The sequence below is a fragment of the Pipra filicauda genome, unplaced genomic scaffold, assembly GCF_003945595.2.
Source record: "Pipra filicauda isolate LSUMZ 115617 unplaced genomic scaffold, ASM394559v2 scaffold514_size685291_pilon, whole genome shotgun sequence".
Classification (NCBI taxonomy): domain Eukaryota; kingdom Metazoa; phylum Chordata; class Aves; order Passeriformes; family Pipridae; genus Pipra; species Pipra filicauda.
Window position 1 is genome coordinate 232,238 of NW_024104659.1, and position 23,368 is coordinate 255,605.

Below are 23,368 nucleotides of genomic sequence, written 5' to 3' on the forward strand. Positions count from 1 at the left end.
TAAAGATATAAGAACTCCCATGGTGAAATCTGTATATAGAGAAAAGTATTTCATGTTCTGATTTGCTTTTTATTACATGCAAGTGTGGTCTGATTTAGCAGTTTCAAATACTGAAAAGAAAAGAAAAAAAAAAAAACTGGAAGGAGGTTTCTTACATAATTAATCCCAGAACCTTCCAAGAAAATGAAAATATAAAGTCAAACACAAAGGTAAGGGCTCCAGAAGTATTGCCAACATACACCAGTAATTTAAATAATTTGAATTAAAGAGTTTAAAGGAACTATCCGCATACTTAAAGTTCAGTATTTGCATAAGTCTTTGCAAGATCCGAATAACAAGTGAGACAATTTGTTTCAAGTGTATCTCAAAGACCTAGAAGGCATTCTGGATAGAGCAATACCATTTAAAGGTTATACTAAATTTATGGAACTAGCATGAAATTTTCAGAAGACATATTTATATGTTTGAAATATTTTTTTTGCCATCCTTTGAAGAGTTTTAAAATTATTTTATAAGGAGTATTCCCACATAGAGCTGTTTGGGGAAAAGAAAACAATACAGAGGAACACAGAAGAATCAATCATGCTCAGCATTGGATATTGTACATCATTTATTGATGTTTCAAAAGTGCTGCCATTAGGCTGCAATTATATTTTGCTTTGTCTCCATTACAAAATTTAAAAAATGTGGAGGGTACTTCACTGTTTCTCTACTCACTCATTTCCCTAGACAAGTAAGGAAACACCCAGTCCTTTTTCTCACACATTGCTAGAGAACATCTTGAAAACCACAGAAAGCCTACACTGAGAGCTCAAATGTTTTAAACTGAAGAAGATAGCATCAGCAGTGCTGAACAAAGCTAGCATTTCTGCCACATTAATTGGTCACTAGAATCAAATATTCACTATACAAAGAAGTTGGTGATTGGATTCACATATTCATTACACAGAGAAGCTTAAAAATATGAAAATAAAATCCTCCAAATATTTCCTAATATATCCTAAGTATGCACATCTCTGGTATTTATAAAATAGACGCAGGGAGTCTCAGCATGCAACCACTTAGTCACAAAACCATTTTATGAAATGTCCCACAAAAATGAATGCGAATGCTTTTGTATAGAATGGTTCTTGGAAATTTACCCAACGGAAGTAAAATCAGTAATAATGACAGTCTTACCTGGTCCCAGGGACAGATGATTCCTCCAAAACACATAAAGAGATATCCCATGGCAACAAGACACACCCAGACCACCAGAGAAAATACACGAAGCAGCTTCTTAAATACAGGTTCTACGCAGACAAGGATAAATATAGCAAAAAAAATTGCTAGGGCAGTTGGAACGGTTATTAAAAACGCCACATGGTCTTCAACTTCCTGGAAAGAGAGGAAAATGAAAAGGAAGTTAAAAACTAATGTGTTTAAAGGTCAGACAGCAATAACGTTAGTCTAAATTTATGGTACACGGAGATCCCAGAAAGACATGATTGGATATCAAAAGTGAGTTCAATCAAAACAGAATTTCTTTCTCGGTAAGAAGCTGTCTGTAACTACTACTGTAACTATTAACCACAATACTGCATGCTACTTCTTTTACTAATTTGAGCTGCAGAGGACTGTGAGAAGGCTGCACAACATCAGGGAGGCCGAGTTAGCTAGCTAGTTCCAAGTACATCTGCAGTGGACCCGCAGCCCGTGGCCATATAGCCAACAACAGCACCACTGGTGCACACACACAGAAGGGAGAGGGGCAGATGATGCAGAACAATGGAAGCCTGCAACAGCACAGATCCAAAGGAGGAAGAAATTTTCCCTGAAGCCTGGAATGCCCTTGCAGAACCTCTTCAGTGCTCTGCAGACCGAAGATGAAAGACTCGTCACATCAGGAGATGAGCAAGGCAGCCCCATCTGCTCCCTGTGTAAAAACGAACACAACTAAAAAAACATGATGGGTGATAGTAGTAGGTGACTTTCTTCTGAGAGGTACGCAGGCATCCATGTGCCAACCTGACGCACTCTAGACTAGAGTCATGAGGCTAACTGGGGACTTTTATCAGGGATGTCACCAAGAGACTGCCAAGCCTCATAGAGTCCACTACTAACCACGGCCGTTGTTTCACCAGCGGCCAACAGTGATACAGCCAGGAGCAATCTGAGGATAACAAGAAGGATTACAGAGAGTGGTGGTAATGGACACTGGAGTGCAGGTAGTTTATTCACCAATCCTCACCAAACTAAAGCTGCCAGAGGAAGGGAACCTCAATCCATTCCACTCCACGTTTTGCTTCTGCTTAAAGTATTTGTCTGGTAGGACAGACTCTAGATTACATATATACATTTTTTCCTAGCAAGTGCTTACTTGGAAATGTAGCAACGACACCCAGAGCAAGGACTAGAATATAACTTGAAGTAAGATTCAGAATAATAAATATTTAAATTTATTTACAGAACTTGGAAATTAAAACATTAACATCTTAAAATTATCTAATTATGGATGTATTAAAAAGGAATAAATATTTGATTTTATATTCCTGTATGTGTTCAGAAGTATGCCTGGTTGAAGAACAACAGCACTATATCAAAAGTCTGGTCATAGGATCTTTAGTCATTCCCCAGCTGTTATGAATTCTAACAGCCTCATTTGCAGCAACAAGGATTCCAAAATCAAGCACCAAATCCTACTGCTGCAACAGTACGAAATCCTCCACTAACCACACACTTCATGCAGAAAAGCCTTGGATTCTTTTTTCATATCGGTGAAATTTTCAGAAGAATCTGAAAGTACTTATTTGATGATCTGTAAGACATCTAAGCACGAAGAAACAACATTTCTTTTTCCCTAATTCTCAGTTGCTTTCTTAGTGCCCTGATAAATCTTGTTTATTGATGAGTTTTCAACTTAAATATTTCACATTTTACTTAAAAGTATTTTAATGTAGCTTTTTTTCCTTTCTTATGTGTCTAAGCCTTGCTCCAACTAGATCAAAACTAAAAATTTACAAAGAAATTTGTAAATTTACAGAAATTTACAAATGCTGTCAGTATTTTTTCTTGGGATTTTTTTCCCCTCTTATCTATTAAGTTTTACGACTCAGTATCAAGAGACATGATAAGAATCTGTCCCCCTCCTCTCTTCCAATTTCTTTGTTTTCCTTGTGACTCTGCCTACATGTGTACTGCACACTGTGACACACATCTGCTGCACCAGGCCAGCTCCAGCCCAGGAGCAGCCACTGCCCTGACAGGTTCAAAACAAGGGAAACACCACATCTGCCTCTGCAGTCTGTAGATGATCTTTCATATACACTACTCTGCCCGACAAAAGTCAGCTCATCTTTCAACTTGAACTCACAAAGTCACACATTCAGGCAGTTATTACTGCGACACTGATGATCAGGATATAAGCAAAAAGAGAGCTGAGAAACTGAAAGTTATAGTGCTAACTTTGAAATGCAAACACTAAGCTTCCATATATTAAATACGCACATGAAGGCTTTTAAGCATTTGGGTAGTTGTACTGAAAACAAAATTATGGTCTTAAAATTAGGCATAGAGATAAGTGTTCATAAAAGTATAGAGCTGCATGGAGTAAGATACATGCAATCTTGCATAGTAAGAGAAAAAATACAAAGCCTATCTAGTAGTAGTAAGAACTACTGATTTATGTATCTGAATTTTGTGATTTTTGATCATTTTCATCTCTGAAATTTGTTTCAGTTAATTTTCACAGAACATTCTGAGTTGGAAGGGAACCACAAGGATCAATAAGTCCAACTCTTAACTAAATAGCCCATATGGGGATTCAACCCACAAACTTGGTGTCATCATAGAATCACAGAATATTCTGAGTTGGAAGGGACTCACAAGGATCACCAAATAGCACCATGCTCTAATCAACCGAGCTAATCTTAGGGTCAATTGATTTAGTAATGTCGCAAACAATGTCAGCCCAGATGACAGCAAAAGCTTTTAACTTCGACTTTTGACTTCTGCACTTCCAGGTGGGATGGCAAAACTCTTGTTGCAAGAGAAATGAAACCCCTCACAGGCGACAGGACAACATTAACTTCCTTGTACCATCTGTCACACAGCCAGGTCACAGCACTGAAGGAAACCGCAAGCTCCTGGAGGAAGCCAAGACTGTGGAAAACCACATATTTAAAAGATGGCAAAATCATTTCAGTGATAACAATCATGCTATAAATATACTAGCGAGAATATCCAGATGCACAATTAAAACTACTGTACTTTCTGGGAGGATCTGGCTTCACAACAAATCAACAATATTTAGATGTCAGTTTAGAGCACGTGTATGCTCATGCAGCTGCATATTCTTATATGTATTCTATAATTAGCTCAACCCATCAAAATGTTTCTTCCAAATTAACAACTAATCAATTTCCTTGCGTACACTGATCTCAACACTTAGCTTGAGCCATTTGGATCACTAAATCTAAAATTTTACTTCTACTTTCTCCCCTTCTCAGGTTGCCTACTACACAATTTTACGTTTTATTTTGATTTAAACATATGGAGGTAAAAAAAAATAAAATTGACCACAATGTATCAGCTCCTCAGCACATGCAAGTGAACGCCACCTTACTGACTGCCATGGGACGTCACCTCTCTGGGCTGACATCGAACAACCTGCTTCTGCGGTCACAGGCTGCTTGCATTGCGTCATCCACTGTACAAATTCTGAAGTAAAACTGAAATTTAAAGACCGAATAGCATACACATCAGGCAATTTATAAAATATACAAGAAATTAAAACTTATTACAATTTGAATTCTTTACAGAAAGCCTGAATGTGTACAGGGGGATTTTTCACAATCCTGCCTGTAAATTACATGCTAATGTCAGGCCAACAAAAGCAGGCCCTGTAAGGAAGAGGTTTATTTTGGAAACTGCTTTTAACAATATTTTCCTATTACTTCACAGGAACTAAATCTTTATAGAATTGTAATTTTAAGAGCAGGACATTTAGAAGTTGTAGCTTCCTGATCAATATTTGCAATCACCAGTGGGTTTAGCAGTTTAAAAGCTCATACGCAAAAACAAACCCTGAAGGCTAACTGTTCTGTTACTTTCACCATTTCCCAAAGATGTGGGAGGAAGAATGAAAAAAAATCAAACCCAAACACTTTTTTTTTTTGCTAGTTTCTGAAATTAAAATACACCAGAGGTAATGGAATTAAAATATCAGCATGACACTTGTGAACATAATGGCTAAGCCTGCAATAACATGGATCTTACCTGACAGCTCTGTCTTCCTGAGTGTTTTCTATCTTGCTGTCTTTTAATTACTGAAGAAATTAAAAAGTCTACTGTTAGAAATTTTTCCAACCCCCACAAATTCTTCCAAAGTGTGATAATCTTGTAATCACCACTAAAATCTGAAGAGTCACTTTCACTCATCTTTCCAAAACCCACAACCTTTTCTCATTCTACATCCTGTTCTTTTCCAGATAATGTCACGCCCTCAGTTTTAATTTTAAACAGCAAAGCTGCTGTAGAGTACTTCACTGTTACATATGTAAACATAGTCAGATGAAGAAATCTATAAAAATGAACAAATAAGAAGTTAAAAGACCAGTTTTAGCATAAAAATCTTTTAACATGGTCCCTTATTCTTTTGATACTTTTTCCTTATTCTTTTCATCTAGTGGAATTAAACAGCAGACTATATACAGAAAACTCCTGCTGGGATCTAAAATATCACACGCTTTGAATTAACTCAAACCATTTAATACATTAAATTCCTACTAAAATCACTTTTTGCTGAGATCAAGGAAACACTTTCCAAATGTAAATATAAAAACAAGGGAGTGATGTTCTTCAGACATTGATTCAATATTTTATTTCATACATCTATTCAATTCTCAATTTCAATATTCACTATCTTCAATTTCAATATCTTCAATATTTTTAAAAATGTTGAGTGTTAAAAAAAAGTTACAGGGTTCAAGGATTACTAGCTTACTGGCCTCTCAATCAAAATACAACATCTTCCTTTAACCAGGAAAGAATCTGTCAAGTTACAGACTGAAAGACTCTGTTGAGTTACCTTTGTAGCAAAAATTGCTCATTTTTCCTGTAAGGCCTTTTCCAGGAGTTGAGACAAAGATTTTCAGAAGAGAAAATCACTCTTGTCTTTTTAAAACTGGACAGCATTTAAATTCTCTAACACCTCAAGAACTAGTTCCCTACAAAAGCTGTAAAAGTCTTCTGGCTAACTGCTGACTGCAGTGTGTGCCATTTGCTAGACAGCTGGAAAAATCTCCATTTTACTAGGAGGTGCCCCACCCTGCTCCTGGCCAAGTAGCTGTACAGTTTCATCTAGGACTTCATCATTTAGGACAACAACTGAAAAGTTTTGGCTAGCAATCTCAGATTTCTTTTCCATCAATTCCATCAGTATTAGTCCATCTTCACTTCAGAAATGATTCAGTGTCTTTAAGGTCAGATGCTATTTCCAGGTCCACATTGTATTTTCTGGATCCACAACTTAGAAAAACTCCTCTGCCTTTTATGCTCACCATTTATCTTTCAGAATATAAAACTTCGCTTGTTTTTCTTGCTTAGGTGCCTGGTTAGAAGCTTTCTCGTGTTCCTTCTATATTTTTTTTTTTTTAAATCTTTCATTGAGTCCTGTGCATCATGTTCAAGGACACTAGCAGAAAATTAACTGAACCGTATCTTTTAATCAAAGTGTCCTGAAGTTTGTGTCAGTGAAGCTTTTGATTTTCACTAAGGCCCTCTCTAACTGCATGCCTGAATTTTTTTCCCCTCTGATTCAGCATTCCCTGTCTGGCTTAGTAGATCGATGATAACAGCATCAGGCTCAAATCCAGTTGTTTCATGATGTCTGTTGTCTTGAGAAATTCAGTTCTGTCTATTAATGAGTCTGATGTGCAGTCTACACTTGCTAGCAGTGATGTCTGACTCCTCACTATACGCAATCAATCCAGCCATTTGCACATCACGCAGATCAGGTAATTCTAACTGCTAAGCTGCTGTGGGATGTCGCCTGTAACCACAAGAAACAGTTCTGCATTCACAGCCATATCCTACACCATTTCATATTTGTTGGTGCATGGGAACATTATCGGAGCAGGAAGATTTCATCCAAATCCTTCAGATGACATTCTGGCCACCTGGACCTTTCCCCAAACTTGAAAGCCATGAACAACGTATGCTGTAAAATCCTCCCCATATGAGAAGTGTGTAATTCTGCTGAAATCCAAAGGGAACAGATCTTTGACTTTAGACAATCTGTCCTCATTAGCATGTGGGACTAATAGTGACAATATAGTGACTAACCATGTAGGTCTTATGAACACCCTTCTGACCACCTACATGCTTGACTACAGAGCCAAGTACTTTTTCCTGGTGGACTTTTTTTTTATTGAGTACAGCTACATATAGATATTATTCATCTTCTAATTTACTCAGTAGAAAACAACTGTATCCATTTTTTTCCAAGTTTTCTTGACAGCTAGGAGTGAACCTCACCTGTCTCAGTCTTGTAACAATGATTATCAGGAACACAAAGTCTCCACATACCAGAGATCACAGACTTCTCTGTTTAACGCAAAAAACATCAGACCTCACAGACGGTTGGAAAGGTTCCTTGGAGGTGCTGAGTCAAAGGCCATGGCTATTCTGCAAATAACAGTAACATGAGGAAGTTGAAAGAAAAGTTCTGGAGGCAAAATATTTGTTGCTAGTGAAGAAGCAGAGAACTATGGTAGCATTCCCAGAAATGCTCTTGAAACAAGACTGGTTGACAAGTAGAAGTTTAATAAGCAGCTAAGAAAATGTGTTCAAAAGGGAAATCAAAGAAATAGGGAAACTTGGGGAATAGGGAGGGAGCCTCTAGAAGGTATCTGAGCTTAATCTAAACTAGAAAAGAATAGCACTTCAAAGGTCAGAGGAAAACATTCAAACTGAAGAGGTTATAGAAACACAGTACATGGTTTAAGAGAAGCAGTAATGTCAAAGAGACCTGAAAGTCTCAATTAAATGAAAGGACAGAAGTTGATTAAACTCAAGCAAGAAGGAAACAGCAAAGACAGAACAGATAGACTCTCTTTTTAAAGTTTTTCAGAGAAATAAAGCACCCATGTGAAAGTACTCTTCTCTATAAGCCTAGGAAGTGAGATGGAAGAACTACAATGCCCATTGTTAAAACATTATTTACACAATAGTCTTACTGAAAACTTGGTGGAAAAAAGACCATCATCAGAATACTGAAAAAGGAGGAAAGATTGAAAGGCATACACTTCAGCAGGGACTGAAGAAAGGCCTGTATTAACAGTATAGATGAATTAACAAATAGTAACAAGTGGCTATGAACCAAAAAAAGAGACTGAACAGCACAGGATCATAAAAATAAACTACCGAGAGGACTGGTCATCCAACCACAATTGAAACTATCTGAGATTCTATGAAATGCAGATATAAGAAAGGCTGTCAAAGAAGAAACACAAGAGGTCAAGGGATAATTTAGTACATCCAGATAGATTTGCTGTGGATTACAACAGCAGATGGAAGTTGAGATGACTGTCTATGTCTCATGTGCTGCAGAAAAACAAAACAAACAAGTACACAAGACAAACAAAAAACACCCATATGAGGAAAGAAAAAACAATCTGATCTCAAGAAGTGGAAAGAACATGGTTCACAAAATATTGCTATTGAGGAGCTACTTTATAACAATGACAAAGCTTGTTAAGCAAACAAATGAAAAACAAAACTCAAACACTAAAATTGAAAGGGGGAGCTATAAGCTTACGGATTAAAATCTTTGTAGGTGACCTGAAGACACTATAAAACTCAGAGGCACAGGCCAAAAGCTAATTAATTCCCCAAAATGACTTGAGAAAGACCAAACAACAACCAGAATGCCTGAACGGCCAAGTAGGGAAGGTTCTAAAAATTATCTTTAATAGAAAAAAAAAGCCAAAAGAACCCAAAACAAACCCCCAAACCCACCAAACAACAACAAAAACACACACACATAAAAAAAAACAAACCTGGAAGGGTATAATAAAAAAGGATCATAACATTTATCATTATTAATATACAGACTCAATAATGCAGGCCAAGAAAAGAGCTTGCTTGAGAAATTATTTTTAGGAGTATAAAATAAGTAGTAAATTCTTTTTGAAATATAATTAGGAGTTGGCAGCCTGCTAAAGGACTTCTAATCAAACAGATGATGCAGGTATTAAAAAGAACAGTTAGAGAAGAGCAGACTGTAGCAGAAAGGGATAATTCTCACTCCAAAATAATCTATACAGCAGAACACACTGGAAGATCTGCCTCAAATTGGAGCATTGGTATAATGCATTACAGACAAAAGCAGCAACATTACATGAAAAAAAAAATTTACCACAGGCAGACAGGGTTCACCAGAAAAAGCCAACAAGCCTCAAAGGAGAAAGAGCTAAAGCTGTAGTAAGATGTAACCTCCACCGAAAGTTCCCCAGTATACAAAGAGGGGAATGTGATGTGTCACCAGTCTCTCCTGGGATCCGTCTCAAAGACTAAGGGAAGTACCAGCAAGTCTGGCATCTATCCTGGCAAAATTTGTTAAAAACAAAGGTACCACAGTCCTCAGGAATCCTAGGGTGTATGTTGTTCGGCATATCCATAAACAACTTGGGAAAAGAGCTGGATAGCAACCTGATGAAGATGAGAGCCAACTCTGAAGAAACACAACAGGATCTCCTAATAGTTACTATGGAGCAAGAAAATGGTAGATGGATTTCAGCTGAGATGTATTTGAAGGGATGTAGCTCCAAGAAAGCAATCCAAATTTTATACACATGACAACAGGTTCTTGATTGGCTATTAACACTTAGAAATAGAGATATTTGGTGTTTATCATTGGTAGACCCATAAAACCATCACGTTGGTGCTCACTAGCAGTCAAAAAATAATCCAAAATGCAGAACATAGGAAAAGAATAAACAAGAGAGAACATCCCAATGCCACCTCAGTGCACGATGAACACCATAAGAATTCCAATCGCCGCTTCCAAATGAATGTAAAAGAACTAGAAAAGATGGGTTTCTGAGGATAGTCAAAGCTGCAATACAGTGGCTAGATACTGAAGGAGTAACATTTGGTTTTAAGGTTTCTCTTCTCTGCATGGAGTGGGCACAACTGTGCTTTGATACAGCTCTTTTGATGTTTAAAGGTAGTATCCATCTCAGACCTATAGGAACAACCTCCACTGGAGCTGTCTGCATGAAAATATGCAACCAAAACCCCATGAGCCTGTGACCATTCCTACTGTATCATATGCCACAGAATAGAGGATAGAAACCTATCCCTGCCAAAAACATAATTAGTAGAATCAGAATGTGGTGCTTTTATCTTTTATATACATAAATATATCCTGTGAAAACACCATGTACTCATCTTGAACAGTGAGCAGTTTCTTTACACACCCTTATTTGCCATATCAGCAGTTTTCTCTCTCTTGGTTTATTTTTCATCTATTTGTACCTTCTCGTCTTATTAGCCATATGTCATATAGAATCTGTCAGTGCACACAACTATGTATTTAACAAGCTTGGGTTCAGAGGGCCCACAGAGGGTTAGGAACATGAGCGGGACTGTCATATGTTTCAGTCATCCAGCAGCATCTCAATCTTCTTTTAGGCTGGCAATTATCGACAGTTTTATTTTAAAACACTTAACAGCCTATGAAAAATGAGACAGTCCAACTCTGTTACTAGGGTAACTAGTGACTACAACACTCAGCTGGTGTACTTCAAAAATTGTCCTACCCAGTGGCAGTAGCTGGTAGCCACAGAAGAAAAGCCATGTCCTAGAGAGCAATGACAGTTAATTACATTCGGTTCCCTGAAGTGTCCTGTTCTGAAGAGGGAAGAAGCAAGCAAAAGTTTGTACTTTGATTAAACTAATTATTTCAGCCTCCAGAGCTAATTAGCAACTACTCATATAATTTAATTATTTTTAATGTAAATATAGTGATCAACATATTTTTCTTGTGTGCTTTATACTACATGTATTGGTTCTGAATTCCTCTCAAAAAAATATGGCTTAATAACTTAGTTTAGCTTGTTCTCAAAATCCTTCCTTCTAACCTTAAAGAAATCTTAAAGAAACTCTCCAATAAATGCAACTACTATTTATGCAAATTCCATTACATGAAGATGAGTAGAACACTTATGAAAAACATATGTTTTGCAGTTAAATATATTCAAAATATGTCATTGTTGAAAGAGCTCCATTAGTTAAACACTGTGGATAATACATTACTTCACAAGAGTCAAAGACATGTTTTTCAGGTTAACTGCACCGTAACATGTATTAAAAGTGAAATTCTGGCCTTCCTTGTACCCATAGAGATCCATGGAATTCTGAAATACCCGTTCAGATTCATGGAATTCAGAAGTACTCATTCAGTTCTTTGAGCTATTTAATACCGACAGTCATATATCTCAGCCTTCCCTCACCACTTTACTCCTGACAGAGTAATTTGTAATCAAGAACAAATGTCAAGATAAACTTGCTTAAAAGTAAAGATCACAAAATTTGAACCAGGGAGCACATGAGTTTCAGCACATAAGGTTCATTTTAAAGGTCTGTTTAATGAAGAAAAAGGTACATTTAGGCTTCTTTCTCTAATGGGTCTCTTAGAAACCCACTTTGCAAGAATACTCCTCAGATTTAACATATCAGCATAATGGAGTAGCATGAAAAATAGTTTTAATATTGAAAAGTCACTACTGTCATTGTGTAATTACTTTTCAAGTGTCTCCTAAGGATTTGCAATTACATACGAAAAACACTTATTATCACAAAAATATTCTTGAAGTTTACTCCCCTAAGGACACTTTCCACAGTCTCATATGTCTCTCAGTTCAACTAACTTCAAACCAAAGAGATTTCTTCTTTCATTTTTGACCCCGGGATCGGGACCACATTCTGCAATGGGTATTATTTCTATAATGATAAAATTTCATATAAAGGTCACAAACAGGTTAACTTACATTTGAAACACAACTGTGCCAAAGAACATCTCAGGAACAAAACTTTAGACATATTCATAGGAAATAGAGCAAAACTGACTGTGCAAATCGAGGCATTCCTATTTTGTGTTAGCTGAGGGCTTATTTAACCAATGCTGTTACCTCATTTCATTAAGGCACAGGTAAGAAAATATTAAAAATCAAAGAAAATAAAATCAATCTGATAAATTGTTTCAGTCTTAAACAGATATCACATCACTTGAAGAAACTTTTTAAAATCCCACCAGCTATCAGTCAAGTTTGGAAATTGCCAGGACTTGCTGGAGCAGGAAACAAGCCCCAGTGAGAGTCTGTGGCCATTTTCTGGCACAAGCTAGCAGGGTGCTAGTGGAGATCACAGAATCAGCTACTGGTCTGGATAACCTATCACTTCCTGGGTCTTGACCAGAGTAGACTGTTCTCAGACCACTGTGCTACTAAAAAGGACCACCACAGTGCCTGCACCAAAGAAATAGAATCTATCCACCTGCCAGGGTACACAAAGCAACAGGACTTATGAGGAGTAGCTGAGGGAACTAAGGCTGTGTAGTCTGGAGAAACAGAAGTTCAGTGGGGACCTTACCACTTTCTACAACTATCTGAAAAGAGGTTGTAATGAGATGGGTCCTGGTCTCTTTCACCAAATAACAAGCAATAAGAAAAAAGAAAATGGTCTCAAGTTGCTCCAGGGGACGTTTAGACTGGATATTAGGGAAAATCTCTTCAGCAAAAGGGTGAGCAGGTTGCCCAGGAAAGTGGAGTCCCCATCCCTGGAAGTATTTAAAACACATGTAGATATGGCACTTGGGGACATGGTTTAGTGATGGATTTGGCAGTGCTGGGTTAATGGTTGGATTTGATGATTTTAAGGGTCCTCTCCAACCTAAATAATTCTATCATTCTCTAAGAGCAGGAGCACTAGCAAGCAGGTGCTGAGTCAAGTTCAAAGAGCATCTGTTTTCCTAACACAACTCTCGGAAGAAATAAGGTGTCTGAGTCCTCAACCTGAATTCAGTCTTGCTGGAAAAGGAGCTGGGGGCAACCTAGTCTTCCTAGGACTTTCTTGCAGGACTGACCAAAGTACTAGCAAATTGGATACATGGATGTGGAGATTTTACCTGGAATGGGAGGACAGCAATCCCACTTATCCAATAAGTGAGCATGTTCACTGGGCATGCCAAAGCATTTAGGGTCTTTAAAAGGTTCCACAGCACACAGTTAGTTGTGAGGAGGCAGGTGGAGAAAAGCAAGTTCTAGCTACTTTTGCAAACACTAGCGAGCAGATCTGAAAAGCTATCAGTCTACACAGGATCTCAAGGGACTATCCAATGATCGGCCCCGGGCGCAGAAAGGAGCGAGAAAATGGGAGCTTCGCCTGTGTGGACAGTGCCATCGTGGGAGATGAGAGGGGAGCCCCGGAACACACAGAAGAGAAGGACAACTCTAAACCCAGGCAGATGGAGCTCGTCAGCCCTGTAAGGCCATCCATCTAAGAGAAGGTCACTCTAAACAAACCTACGTCCTGAGGACCTCGCTGCCACCGTCCAAGCTCGCTCAGCCCCGGCAGATGAACCTTAGGATTAAAGGGTGGGCTCAGTTCAGTGCATACTGTGTCTCACCTAAAAAATCCACTGCGCAGGCTCGAAGGCCTTACCCGCATTTGCAAAGCCCTGTATCTCCAGTGCGCTTGTAATGAATGTGGGTGGAGACCTTTCCCGGATCTTCGTTCGTGAAGACTGGCCATGATGATCTAATGATCAAACTCCAGACTAGTTGCACCTGAAGCTATATGGGAAACATTACAGGCCAGAGGACCTCTTAGCCCAGCTGCTCTCTGGTATATGCAACCAGAAGCCATTGTTCCTGCACTTTGGAGCACATCTTCCAGGCAAGAAAAACTTCAAAACTAGAACCATGGACGGTGGAAGAAGTGGATGCTCAGACTAGCAGGTCTGAGAGCAAGGCTGAGAGGTCAGTCATGATGAGTGCTGTTTCCTCCGCCTCTCCCAGACACAAGTCTGGAACACATTCACACTAGAAACAGCAAGGGGATTTTATATCATCTAGGCACCACTAAGAGAAAGAGTTCTGTTTAGAGACAAAAGATAACGTTTCTATATAAGCTGGAGAAACAGACAACTGGGAGGATAAGTGTAGAGACAGCCTCACACTCCTCTGCACATATGGTGCAACAGGCCCTTCAATTTTCAGCATCATCTGAGTAAGGTTGTGTCTGAAGGTTGCTTACTCAAAACACAAAAATAAAAGATCTGGAGAAGAAACGCATGGAGCTGGGTTTCAGATTTGTTTTTGTTTTGTTTATTTTTTTCCCAATAGGATCAGGACTGATGCTCAAAGAAAAAAAAAAGTCAGGGAAAAGGGGTGGAACTGTGTTAATTCACTTATTCTGGGGTCTGAATCCCCCAAAACAGAAATTTAACCTGTTGGCATCTTATCATCATCACAAATCAATATGGCTTGAGCTGTCTCAATTCTTTTTGATATATGCAGAAGCCACTATGGTAGCACATAATTGTTTGGGATCAAAGCTTGGCTATGACTTGAGATACAGGCACAGGATGAAACACTACAGGTGTTCAGTTCCACTTTGTTCCTGTGATGCCCGCACACCCAGCTGCTCAAGAGATCTATCTGTGTTAAGTGTCCATGCCATCATCAGCTTGGAGTGACACATGGTGCAGTCTGGAAGATTCCAGTGACTGCTACCATTATAACAAGGAGAAGTTTTCTTAATTACAGCATAAATGTAGGGACTATGATCTCTGGTTCTTAATCTAGAAGACCTTTTGAAGGCTCAAAGAAACCTATTCACCATTTTTATATAAGTTTTAAGATCCCCACAAATGGGTCAGATATATTTGTTCACAACAAGGAACTTGAAAACAATTAAAAAAAAAAAATCAGGAAGATAAGCAGACAGGTATTCATAGGTTCATGGCAGATCCACTATGAAGTTGCCAATGCATGATTTGTGAATCCACACACCTGGCTTGATGCTGATAAAGACAGCAGACAATTGTAGCCCAATCCATTACCTGTCTTCTTCCCATTGCACCGCAGTAAACAACAGCTCTAGTAAGTATGTTATTTATCATTTCTGTCAGCTGCAGTTATGATTAGGAGTTGTGGATCCACCACTTTGAGTCACAATTTGTGACATTAAATAAGTTTTCCATTGCCAGGGTATTCATAAAACTTTAATTTAAAACTTTAATTTATTAAGACTACAATTACAATTCAAGGCAAAGTATTTTTCCAGCATAGGAAAAGTTGGATAAAACCCGTGGTTTTATCCAATTCTTATTCAGAATTCAGGTTATTCAATATGAAGGATTAAACAGAGGTATGCAAAGTGAGGTTGCCACTAGCACCTCATTAACTTGACAGCTCTCTGTTTCCAGGCTTGTTAGGGACTGGCAAATGAGACAAGCTCTTAGCAGTATTAAAAGTAACCACAGATGTACTGGGAGTGTCATTAGTGAATGAAGAAAGAAGAAGAAGCCCAGACTGATGTAGTACTGAGGAATGAAACCAGACAGAAAGCTAGGCAATTTCTGCTTCAGACAGGAAGATACAGCAACCTTTCTGGCCTGGCTTACAAAAGTCACTCTCAGAGAACCAAAGATATTATTGGAAGGAACACTGAGCCGGGATAGCAATATCCTAAGAGTGTATCAAAAAACTAGCAACTATAGCTAGAAGAATATATTGCAATATGGTGTCTGGAGACAAGAAAAAAGAATTAGAAACATCGGATTTCCTCACACAACATTTTAATAGGGGACTTGAAAGCACAACTGTACACTCAATTATAACTGAAATTATGAAAAGAAAAAGCATTGTAAATACACTGGTGTTTATTTTGAATTCTTTCTCATCTTGGTAGTTGCAATAATCTGGTGGAATGAGTTTAAGAAGAGGTAGGTACCTCCTGGGCACAACAACCAAAGCATCAAGCATGCAAACAACCTCTGCTTGTCCTCCAATTAGTGAGGATTTTCCTACTTCATTACCTTTTCTGTGGCTTAGCTTTCTTCTTGAGGGAATGGATATACTGAAGTTGGAAAGCAGCATAGCAGATGCTTTGGCTTACTTTCACTCTATGAGGATTCCAAGGAACGCTTTCAGACCTTGGGTATTCTTGGACTTTAGGAAAACAGTTGGTGCTCCTAAACCAAAAAAAGCTGTAATTTACACAGCGATGATCTCAAAGATTTCCTAAAATTGAGAGTACAAATGATCTTACATTATGGCTATATTATTCTATGCAATTAGGTTTTAGCAGAGCATCTCATGAATACAGATATAAAATCACATCGTCAGTGTGGTGACCTTTTGCTGTGGACGGATGAATTTTTCAGACCCAAGGCGATGAGAACATTACCAGAGGTATATATCAGATGCTCTCATACAGACATCTTATCACTTGAAACATTGCAATGAGAATGATGAAACATCTTCTAAAGCTACTTTTTCCACATGGACTTGGAAGACTTTTCTCCCTTTATTTCAGAATGAGATTATGATCCTGGAAATCTGGAAGGGCTTGGTTGATGTCAAATTTTTACCAGAAACAGCAAGGATTTATTTTAGGAGTAACACCAATTTGAGGGAAGGAAGATTTGCTGTCCTTCTGACTAAGGGCCCAAAGAAATGGCACATGCAGTTCAAGCCCCAGAAGGCTTAGAGGACTCTCCTGCTCCTGTTCTCTTTGCACAGACAGTTCCCTGCCAGCCAGGTTGGCAGCTAAAAAGTTTTCATGTACTTCTTCAGAATGAGGCAGCTACCTCTTCTTCCATGCAGATCAGCTGAAAGTAAATTCAGTCAGTCTGATGCCAGAAAACCAATTCCTGCAAAATGTACGTTTGTCATGTCAGAGGTACACCTCGCTAGTTAATTGTATTCTCCTCTTAAGCACGATTGACTACTCCCCTTTTTGCTACAGAAGGTATTTGGGCATGTCAGTGAAGCAGCTGTGCAGCCAATCTTTAGTTTCTTGAATTTATGAATCAGTAAAAAGGTTCAGGAACCATAACTGAGCCTACCAGCATGATCGTGAGCTTTTTAGGAACTTCAAAGAAGTGGCTGAGGGGGTAACTAATACTCTGCTCCACATCAGGCAGCTAACCCAAAGCCATCTCAGGTGCTTTAGAAGAGGGAAGGCAATAGAATGCCACACTGCAGAAGCACTTTTCACTCAACACATGCTCCACTTGGATAATGATATCATCAAGAAGCATGCATCTACATACCAGCATCAACACATCAACAACTACATCTTAAGGGCTTTACAAGATCACATGTAGCAGCAAGAATTTGTGAGGGAGATAAGGAGATAAGGGCTGCAGACTAACATTAAGCACCACATAGGAAGCTTGCAGGTTTTGAGCAAGAGGCATGGGCGTACACATGTATCTGGTAGCAGGTTGGTGAACCTTGAGTTTTGGGAAAATGGACAGAAAGAACATCTTGACAGACTTAGATCTTCTCCCACTTACCCCACAAGTGTTAAAAGATTCTGATATCCCTGAACTATAGATTTTTATTGCAGCCTGTATCTATGGACTGGGCACTTTTTATGTCTAGAAAAATACATGGATAAAGGAAATTTATGGCCTTCCAATAAATTGTACAATTTGGACATCTACCCTGTCTTCAGTCTGAGCTTTGTTTAACCATGTAAGAAACAAAACATCACAATTTCAGATAATTCCATTACACTCATATCTTGCATTAGAATCTAAAAATGGCGCTTTTTTAATCTCCTACAGATTGCAGTTATAATAGATACGCTTCTGTCAGAGACAAAACTATTCCAGATTCCACTAAAAATGGTCATAAGTTGTTAGCACTAAAAAGGGAGAGAGGGGCGAATAATGAGTTTGTCCTACATATTATATTGAAAGAACAATACAATAGTCAGAGAAAAAATGAAGCTGACCTCTGGTATTTTTAAATGGTGAAAGGTTTTCACTGGTTTGGAAAAATAATTTACTCTCTATCGATTAAAACAGCAGCTAAACATGGATGACTGGTCTCATTTTGCCAGTTTGCAGTTCACGCCAGGTACAGAGAAATACAGAGGATACTCTGACACAGGAAATTCAAAGGTTGATACTATCAGTACATTATTTAAAACTACAAGCTGTGAATGGTCATCTTTCAAGCAGAATCTGGGAGTTTTATATCTAGTGTTTGAGGAGATAGAATGCTTAATTCCAAAGGTCAAAATCACAATAGTTTTCTGAAACAAAAGCAAAATCTCCTAAGAAACCTCTCTCAGTAATAATAGCAGTACATTGTCTGAAACAAAAGTAATCAGATTTCCAGGCACACTTTGTAAGTAATCTTGTTTACTGTAATTTTGCAACAGCTTTAATAAATTTTTCATCTGAAATCAGGAAGGCTATAGCTTGTATTCTGACAGGTTGAAATGCTGAGTAAGTTGAATACATCCCTGTGTGGCTGGCTGTGTTTGGGAACACTTAAGAATACATTGCCACAAAAAAAAAAAAGGGGGGGGGGGAAACCTCAGATATCACAGTGATACATTTTAACAACTAAATTGGTTTCTGGGGGTTTTTTTAAGAAAGTCTAGATATAAAAATGGTTCATACTTCGTGAATATCCATCTTAACAATGTCCAAACCCACATTCTATGTTCTAACCTGTTCTTTGAAGCACAAGCAAGAAATACACATTGAGTGTTATGGTTAGTCATTTTGGAGTTTTGCTTCCACAACAGGCTTAAGTAATTTTCAGTAAAATCTTAATTCCTTTGTACAGAATCTAAAGGAAACAACTGTTAATACTTCCTTTAACTTCAAATGCATACCACAGACCTACTATCCCACTTCACTTCCATTGCACCTTCTCTACAAAATTAAATCTTTCATCAAAACAATCACACACGTACAAATTGTGCAAAATAAAAGACAAGGATATTGGTACTGCCTTTTGTGGCTCAGATAGTCCTAACTGTATGTCCCTTTTAAATCATCAGACACAAAAAAATGACTAAGATTCCACTGCTATATAAAATGAGTATTCTTTATGCAGATGTGGAAGAAACATATCTAAACCTTCAGTGGTTTTCAATTAAAATTCAATATTTTAATCACAAATGCAACCAGAAGCTAGACTACAATAAAGCGCTTTTAGGTGAAACTCTGGGCAGGGCTCCAAAGGATTTTGTCCAACATCCTGTGGCTAAAAATTCATATAGGCAAGCTTTCTCTCTGCCTGAAGTTACTTTCATCTGTCAACTGGAAACTTTAAGGATGAGCCCCACCTCTTTCTCCACTCACCCATCCAGTTGTTAGCTACAGGAAGACAAAGGCTCAGGAAAAAGGTTTTAAAAGCATTTTTTTCCTTTTCCGGTATGTCTGGAATTCTAAGTGCAGACTGAACTATAAAAATTCACTCTTTCTGAAGTAGGAATGCCTGGCAAGATTCAGCCAGCTTACAGTTTTGTTTCCATAACTTTGAGCAGTCCTTTGACCCCAGCCCAGTGTTATGCCCACCGTTGTTACTGTAAATGATTTACCTCAAGAAACAGAATTACCAAAATAACCTCAATCTTTAGATCATACCACAACTGAAGGTACAAAATTTAATGCTAAACACTGCCAAACCCAAATTCTGCCACCTTGACTGTAGGTGAGTATGGTGTACGTCTCCACACCCAGCTACGCCTCAGCACATGCCTGACGGACTTCATTTCCACCTTCCATTGGTCCCTTCAGCCCTGAGGGACAAGCACTCTAAGCACCAGAATGAGATAAGTGGTCAAACCTGTATTTTGTACACAGAGTTCCAAAACTGAAACACTTAGACATTAAGCAGCTGAATTATGAGGCATCACCATTACTGGCCTCACTTTAGCCCTTTTACAACTGTTCTGTACTTAATAGGAATGGCACTTGAAACAAAAAAAGCTCAAAATACAATTGATACAAATAGTAAAAGGAAATAAACCACCAATTGACTCGAAGTTCAGCTAATCCTGCAACCAGTTACTGCAGTTTTTAAGGCAAAAGTTTGGTCAAGCAAGAAAGCAGGATTCTCTGTATAAGCAAACACTAACTGCAGTGCCTCTGGAAGAGAATCCATTAGATTATACTAACCTACTCATCCTCTCCTTTAAAGACCACTAGCTCAATTCAATAAACATTACGCTTTTCAAGAGACCATTAGAAGACTTGTTTTTTAAAAAAGACTTTGAGACCACTCAAATCCTATTCTTCACTTCAGAAGTATACAGTAATACCAACAGCCTGTCTCTAATCACTAACAGCAGGAAAACTGTAAGGAGCAAGAATTTTACTGCTCTCTGCAGTTTTTCCTTTGCGTTCAACGCAAGGGCAAATGCCACCGACTTCTGGGGGAGATAAACTAATACCGACTGTCATCTGCCTCTGTGACATATTTTTCCTCCCAAAAGCTGGAAGCCCCGCACTGGTCATGCAGAAAAGGGATCCGACCGACCAAACTTCACCTTCCTTAAAAACGAGTGCTGCGCTGTCCCAAAAGCTTCCTCGAGAAAATGGGTCAAACGCTAGAAAATGGTATCGGAGAAGAGGGTGCGGGGGGGAAAGTGTATAAGGAGGGCACGGCCCCTGCTTACTTGCCCTAAAAACATCACTTTAGATACGGGTACCGACTGCATCTTTGGGCGGCGATTTAAACCCTGCCACTACAAAGGCGACCACGGCCAAGCCGGTAGCTGGAAGAGAGCGGAGCCAAGGAATTAAGTGAATTAAACTCGATGCGCTTGTTGTCTCAGTTTTCGCTCCATCAGCCGCGCGGCCGCTGCTCCAGCGTCGCTTCCAAATATCGGGCAGCAAAGTTTGGGCGGGGGTTCCCAGGCCCCCGCCGCCACCTCGGCGCCTCCCGCCACCAACTTTCCGCCGCCAGAGCTGCAGCACCGGCTCTCACCCGCCCCGTCCCGTCCCGTTCCGCCCCGCCCGGCTCGGTTCAGCTTGGTTCGGCGGAGGGCGCCGGGTGCGCGGATGCCAGCGGGAGAGGGGATGCCGGATAGCGGCAGCGGGGATACCCGGGGACGGCGCGGGTCCCAGACTGGGAAGGTGTCTCTTACCAGCCCGGAGGCGAAGAAGACGGCCAGCAGGGCCAGGCAGGCGCCCATCACGATAAGGAGCAAGAAGACGATGAGCGGGTGCTGCTGGCTCATGCAGTAGTAGGACTCGTAGAGCCAGTCCCGGGAGCGGGACTGCTCGGCGCTCGCCCCGTAGCCGCCGCCCGCCTGCTCTGCCCGCTCCAGCAGGTAGCGGCGTCTCCTCCTCATCATGATCGCTTCTTGCCACATCGGGCAGAGCCCGCGCAACTCCCTCAGCGCCGCCGCCGCCGCCGCCGCTGCTGCTGCAGGAGGCAGCCGGGGAGTGGAGCGGGGCGCGCTCCCGCGCGGGAGGCGGAGAGGAGGAGCCGCGGCGGCGGCGGCAGCGGCATGGGCATGGTTCGCCGGGATGCCGCGGCCGCCGCGCAGCCAGCCCGGGGCTTGGTGCGCCTCCGGCAGGCGCCACCCCGCACGCACATGCCTTGCCCGACTCCCCCGGAGGAGGGGGCGGGAGGCGCGCTCCTCCTCGCCGGGGCGGGGAGCGAGCGCCCGCCCAGAGCAAGCGCCCGAGGGCGGCGGCGGCAGCGGGAGGTTCCTGAGCGGGCGGCCGTGAGAGCAGTGCCTGCCCCTCCGCCCTGGCGCCTGGAGGTGCCCCAGGGGCAGGGCCACCTGCCCCCGCCTGCGTACGGCCGGGAGCCCTCTCTGCCCCAGCGGGGTTCGGGGCCGCCGCAGGTACTGGTGCTGCCGGCGGCTGAGGCGAGAGCGCGGCGTGAGCCGCTCCCGAGCCGGCTCCCGGCGGCCCCGGCTCTGCCGGGCTCCCAGCGGGGACGCCGCAGCCTTCGCGAGGGTGCGTGGCAGCACCTCCCGGCGCCAGAGGAAGAGACATTTGGAAATTTCTTTGAAATGACTCCCACGGGCGGAGGGCTCTGCAGGACTGTTTCTTTGAGTACCTTTTCTGGAGGCGGAATCTCCTTTTTAGAAACCATACCTCGATGTTTTGTCAATGCCAGCGTTAAAATTAGGAAGAAGCATAACATACATTTTCCCCAGCTTACCATGTTCTGAAGGACTTTGGTATTTCTAACAAAGCAGGCACTGGAAACGTGCTGGACATAAAACACACTGAAGTTACGTATCTGTCATGCACAACATTGACCAGCTGAAGTTTTGTAAGCAGATACAGGCAGGTCTGCTTCCCCAGCCCATTTCGTCCCTGAGTGTCCCTCCCCACAGGACAAATCCCTCTCTGCTCTACTCTCCAGCCTCTGTTGTTGCTTTGCCACATCCTTAAACTCCTAGAGACCACCTAGGTCTGACTTCCTTGCAGAGGAAGAGCGCAGAGCAACATGGAGGGTACTGGGCCTGAATGTCCCAAGGGTGTCTCCTGGTGACGAGTAATGTTAGGAGTAAGACAGATTTTGGAGTACTACAATACTACAAAAGGTGAAAAACTGGAGCTAACATAAATGGTCATCATAAGTCAGTCATACAAGTCAGTCATCATAAGTGAGAGACGTAGAATAGAGAGCTAGCCACTAGCTAGGTGGAAGAGAAGGCAGTTAACTAGGATGATATAGACCAAAACTATATGTACTATTAAATAAATTATATTTAATGCCTAATTTCTGTGCCAGTGTTCACATTTTTATCCAGAAGAAGAAGAGAGACATTATCCACAAGTGTAATAAAGCAAAGAATCCAATAGTACATATAGCTCAGAAGCCCTGTTCATATATTTGCCCTTCTTAGATTCCTTACGTTTTAAAGAGGGATAAGACTTGAGCTTTCCTGCCCCTTCTTCCTCTCCATTGGGTGGATGGAAGAAAGGCTCCTTGCCTTTCAATCTTCCTTCCCCTGAACTGTTTGCTGGGGCAGGAGGAACAAATGAGGCAGAAGTGGAAAGTTACAACTGCACCCACTGTTCTGGGAGAGAGAGAACAAAAAACTCTCAGAAGCAGCAGTGATATTATTGAAGGATGAACACATTTATGTGGGGAGAACATTCTGGCAGAATTAATTGCTGGGAAGGAGTTAGTAGAGGTGGGTGTGAGAATTTTTGCAACATGAAAAGGCTTTACTTGCAGTCACTTTAAAAATTATGGAGTTGGCCACCCTTACTGTCACACACACATATATAATAGGATAAGCATGGGGAGTTTAAAAAAAAACAATGGACAAACCAGAATTACAGCATAAAAATTCTTTTAAAATCAGATCTCAGTAT

At 40.6% G+C, this 23,368-nt stretch overlaps 1 protein-coding gene across 2 annotated transcripts in view; it reads right to left on the reverse strand.

The window, feature by feature from the left end:
* The window catches only part of ADCY2 (adenylate cyclase 2), a 213,151-nt gene extending 191,479 nt beyond the window's left edge, over positions 1 to 21,672 (reverse strand). The window contains exons 1-2 of one of the 2 annotated variants that reach the window (XM_039386925.1): positions 21,169 to 21,662; positions 1,180 to 1,377 (exon numbers count right to left, since the gene is read on the reverse strand). In XM_039386925.1, coding sequence (XP_039242859.1) covers positions 1,180 to 1,377; positions 21,169 to 21,396 — 426 coding nt within the window. In that variant the 5' untranslated portion in view covers positions 21,397 to 21,662. Of the gene's footprint in view, positions 1 to 1,179; positions 1,378 to 21,168 lie in introns of both variants that reach the window. The other variant, XM_039386926.1, reaches the window with a different exon arrangement.
* Between the last annotated feature and the right edge of the window lie 1,696 nt (positions 21,673 to 23,368).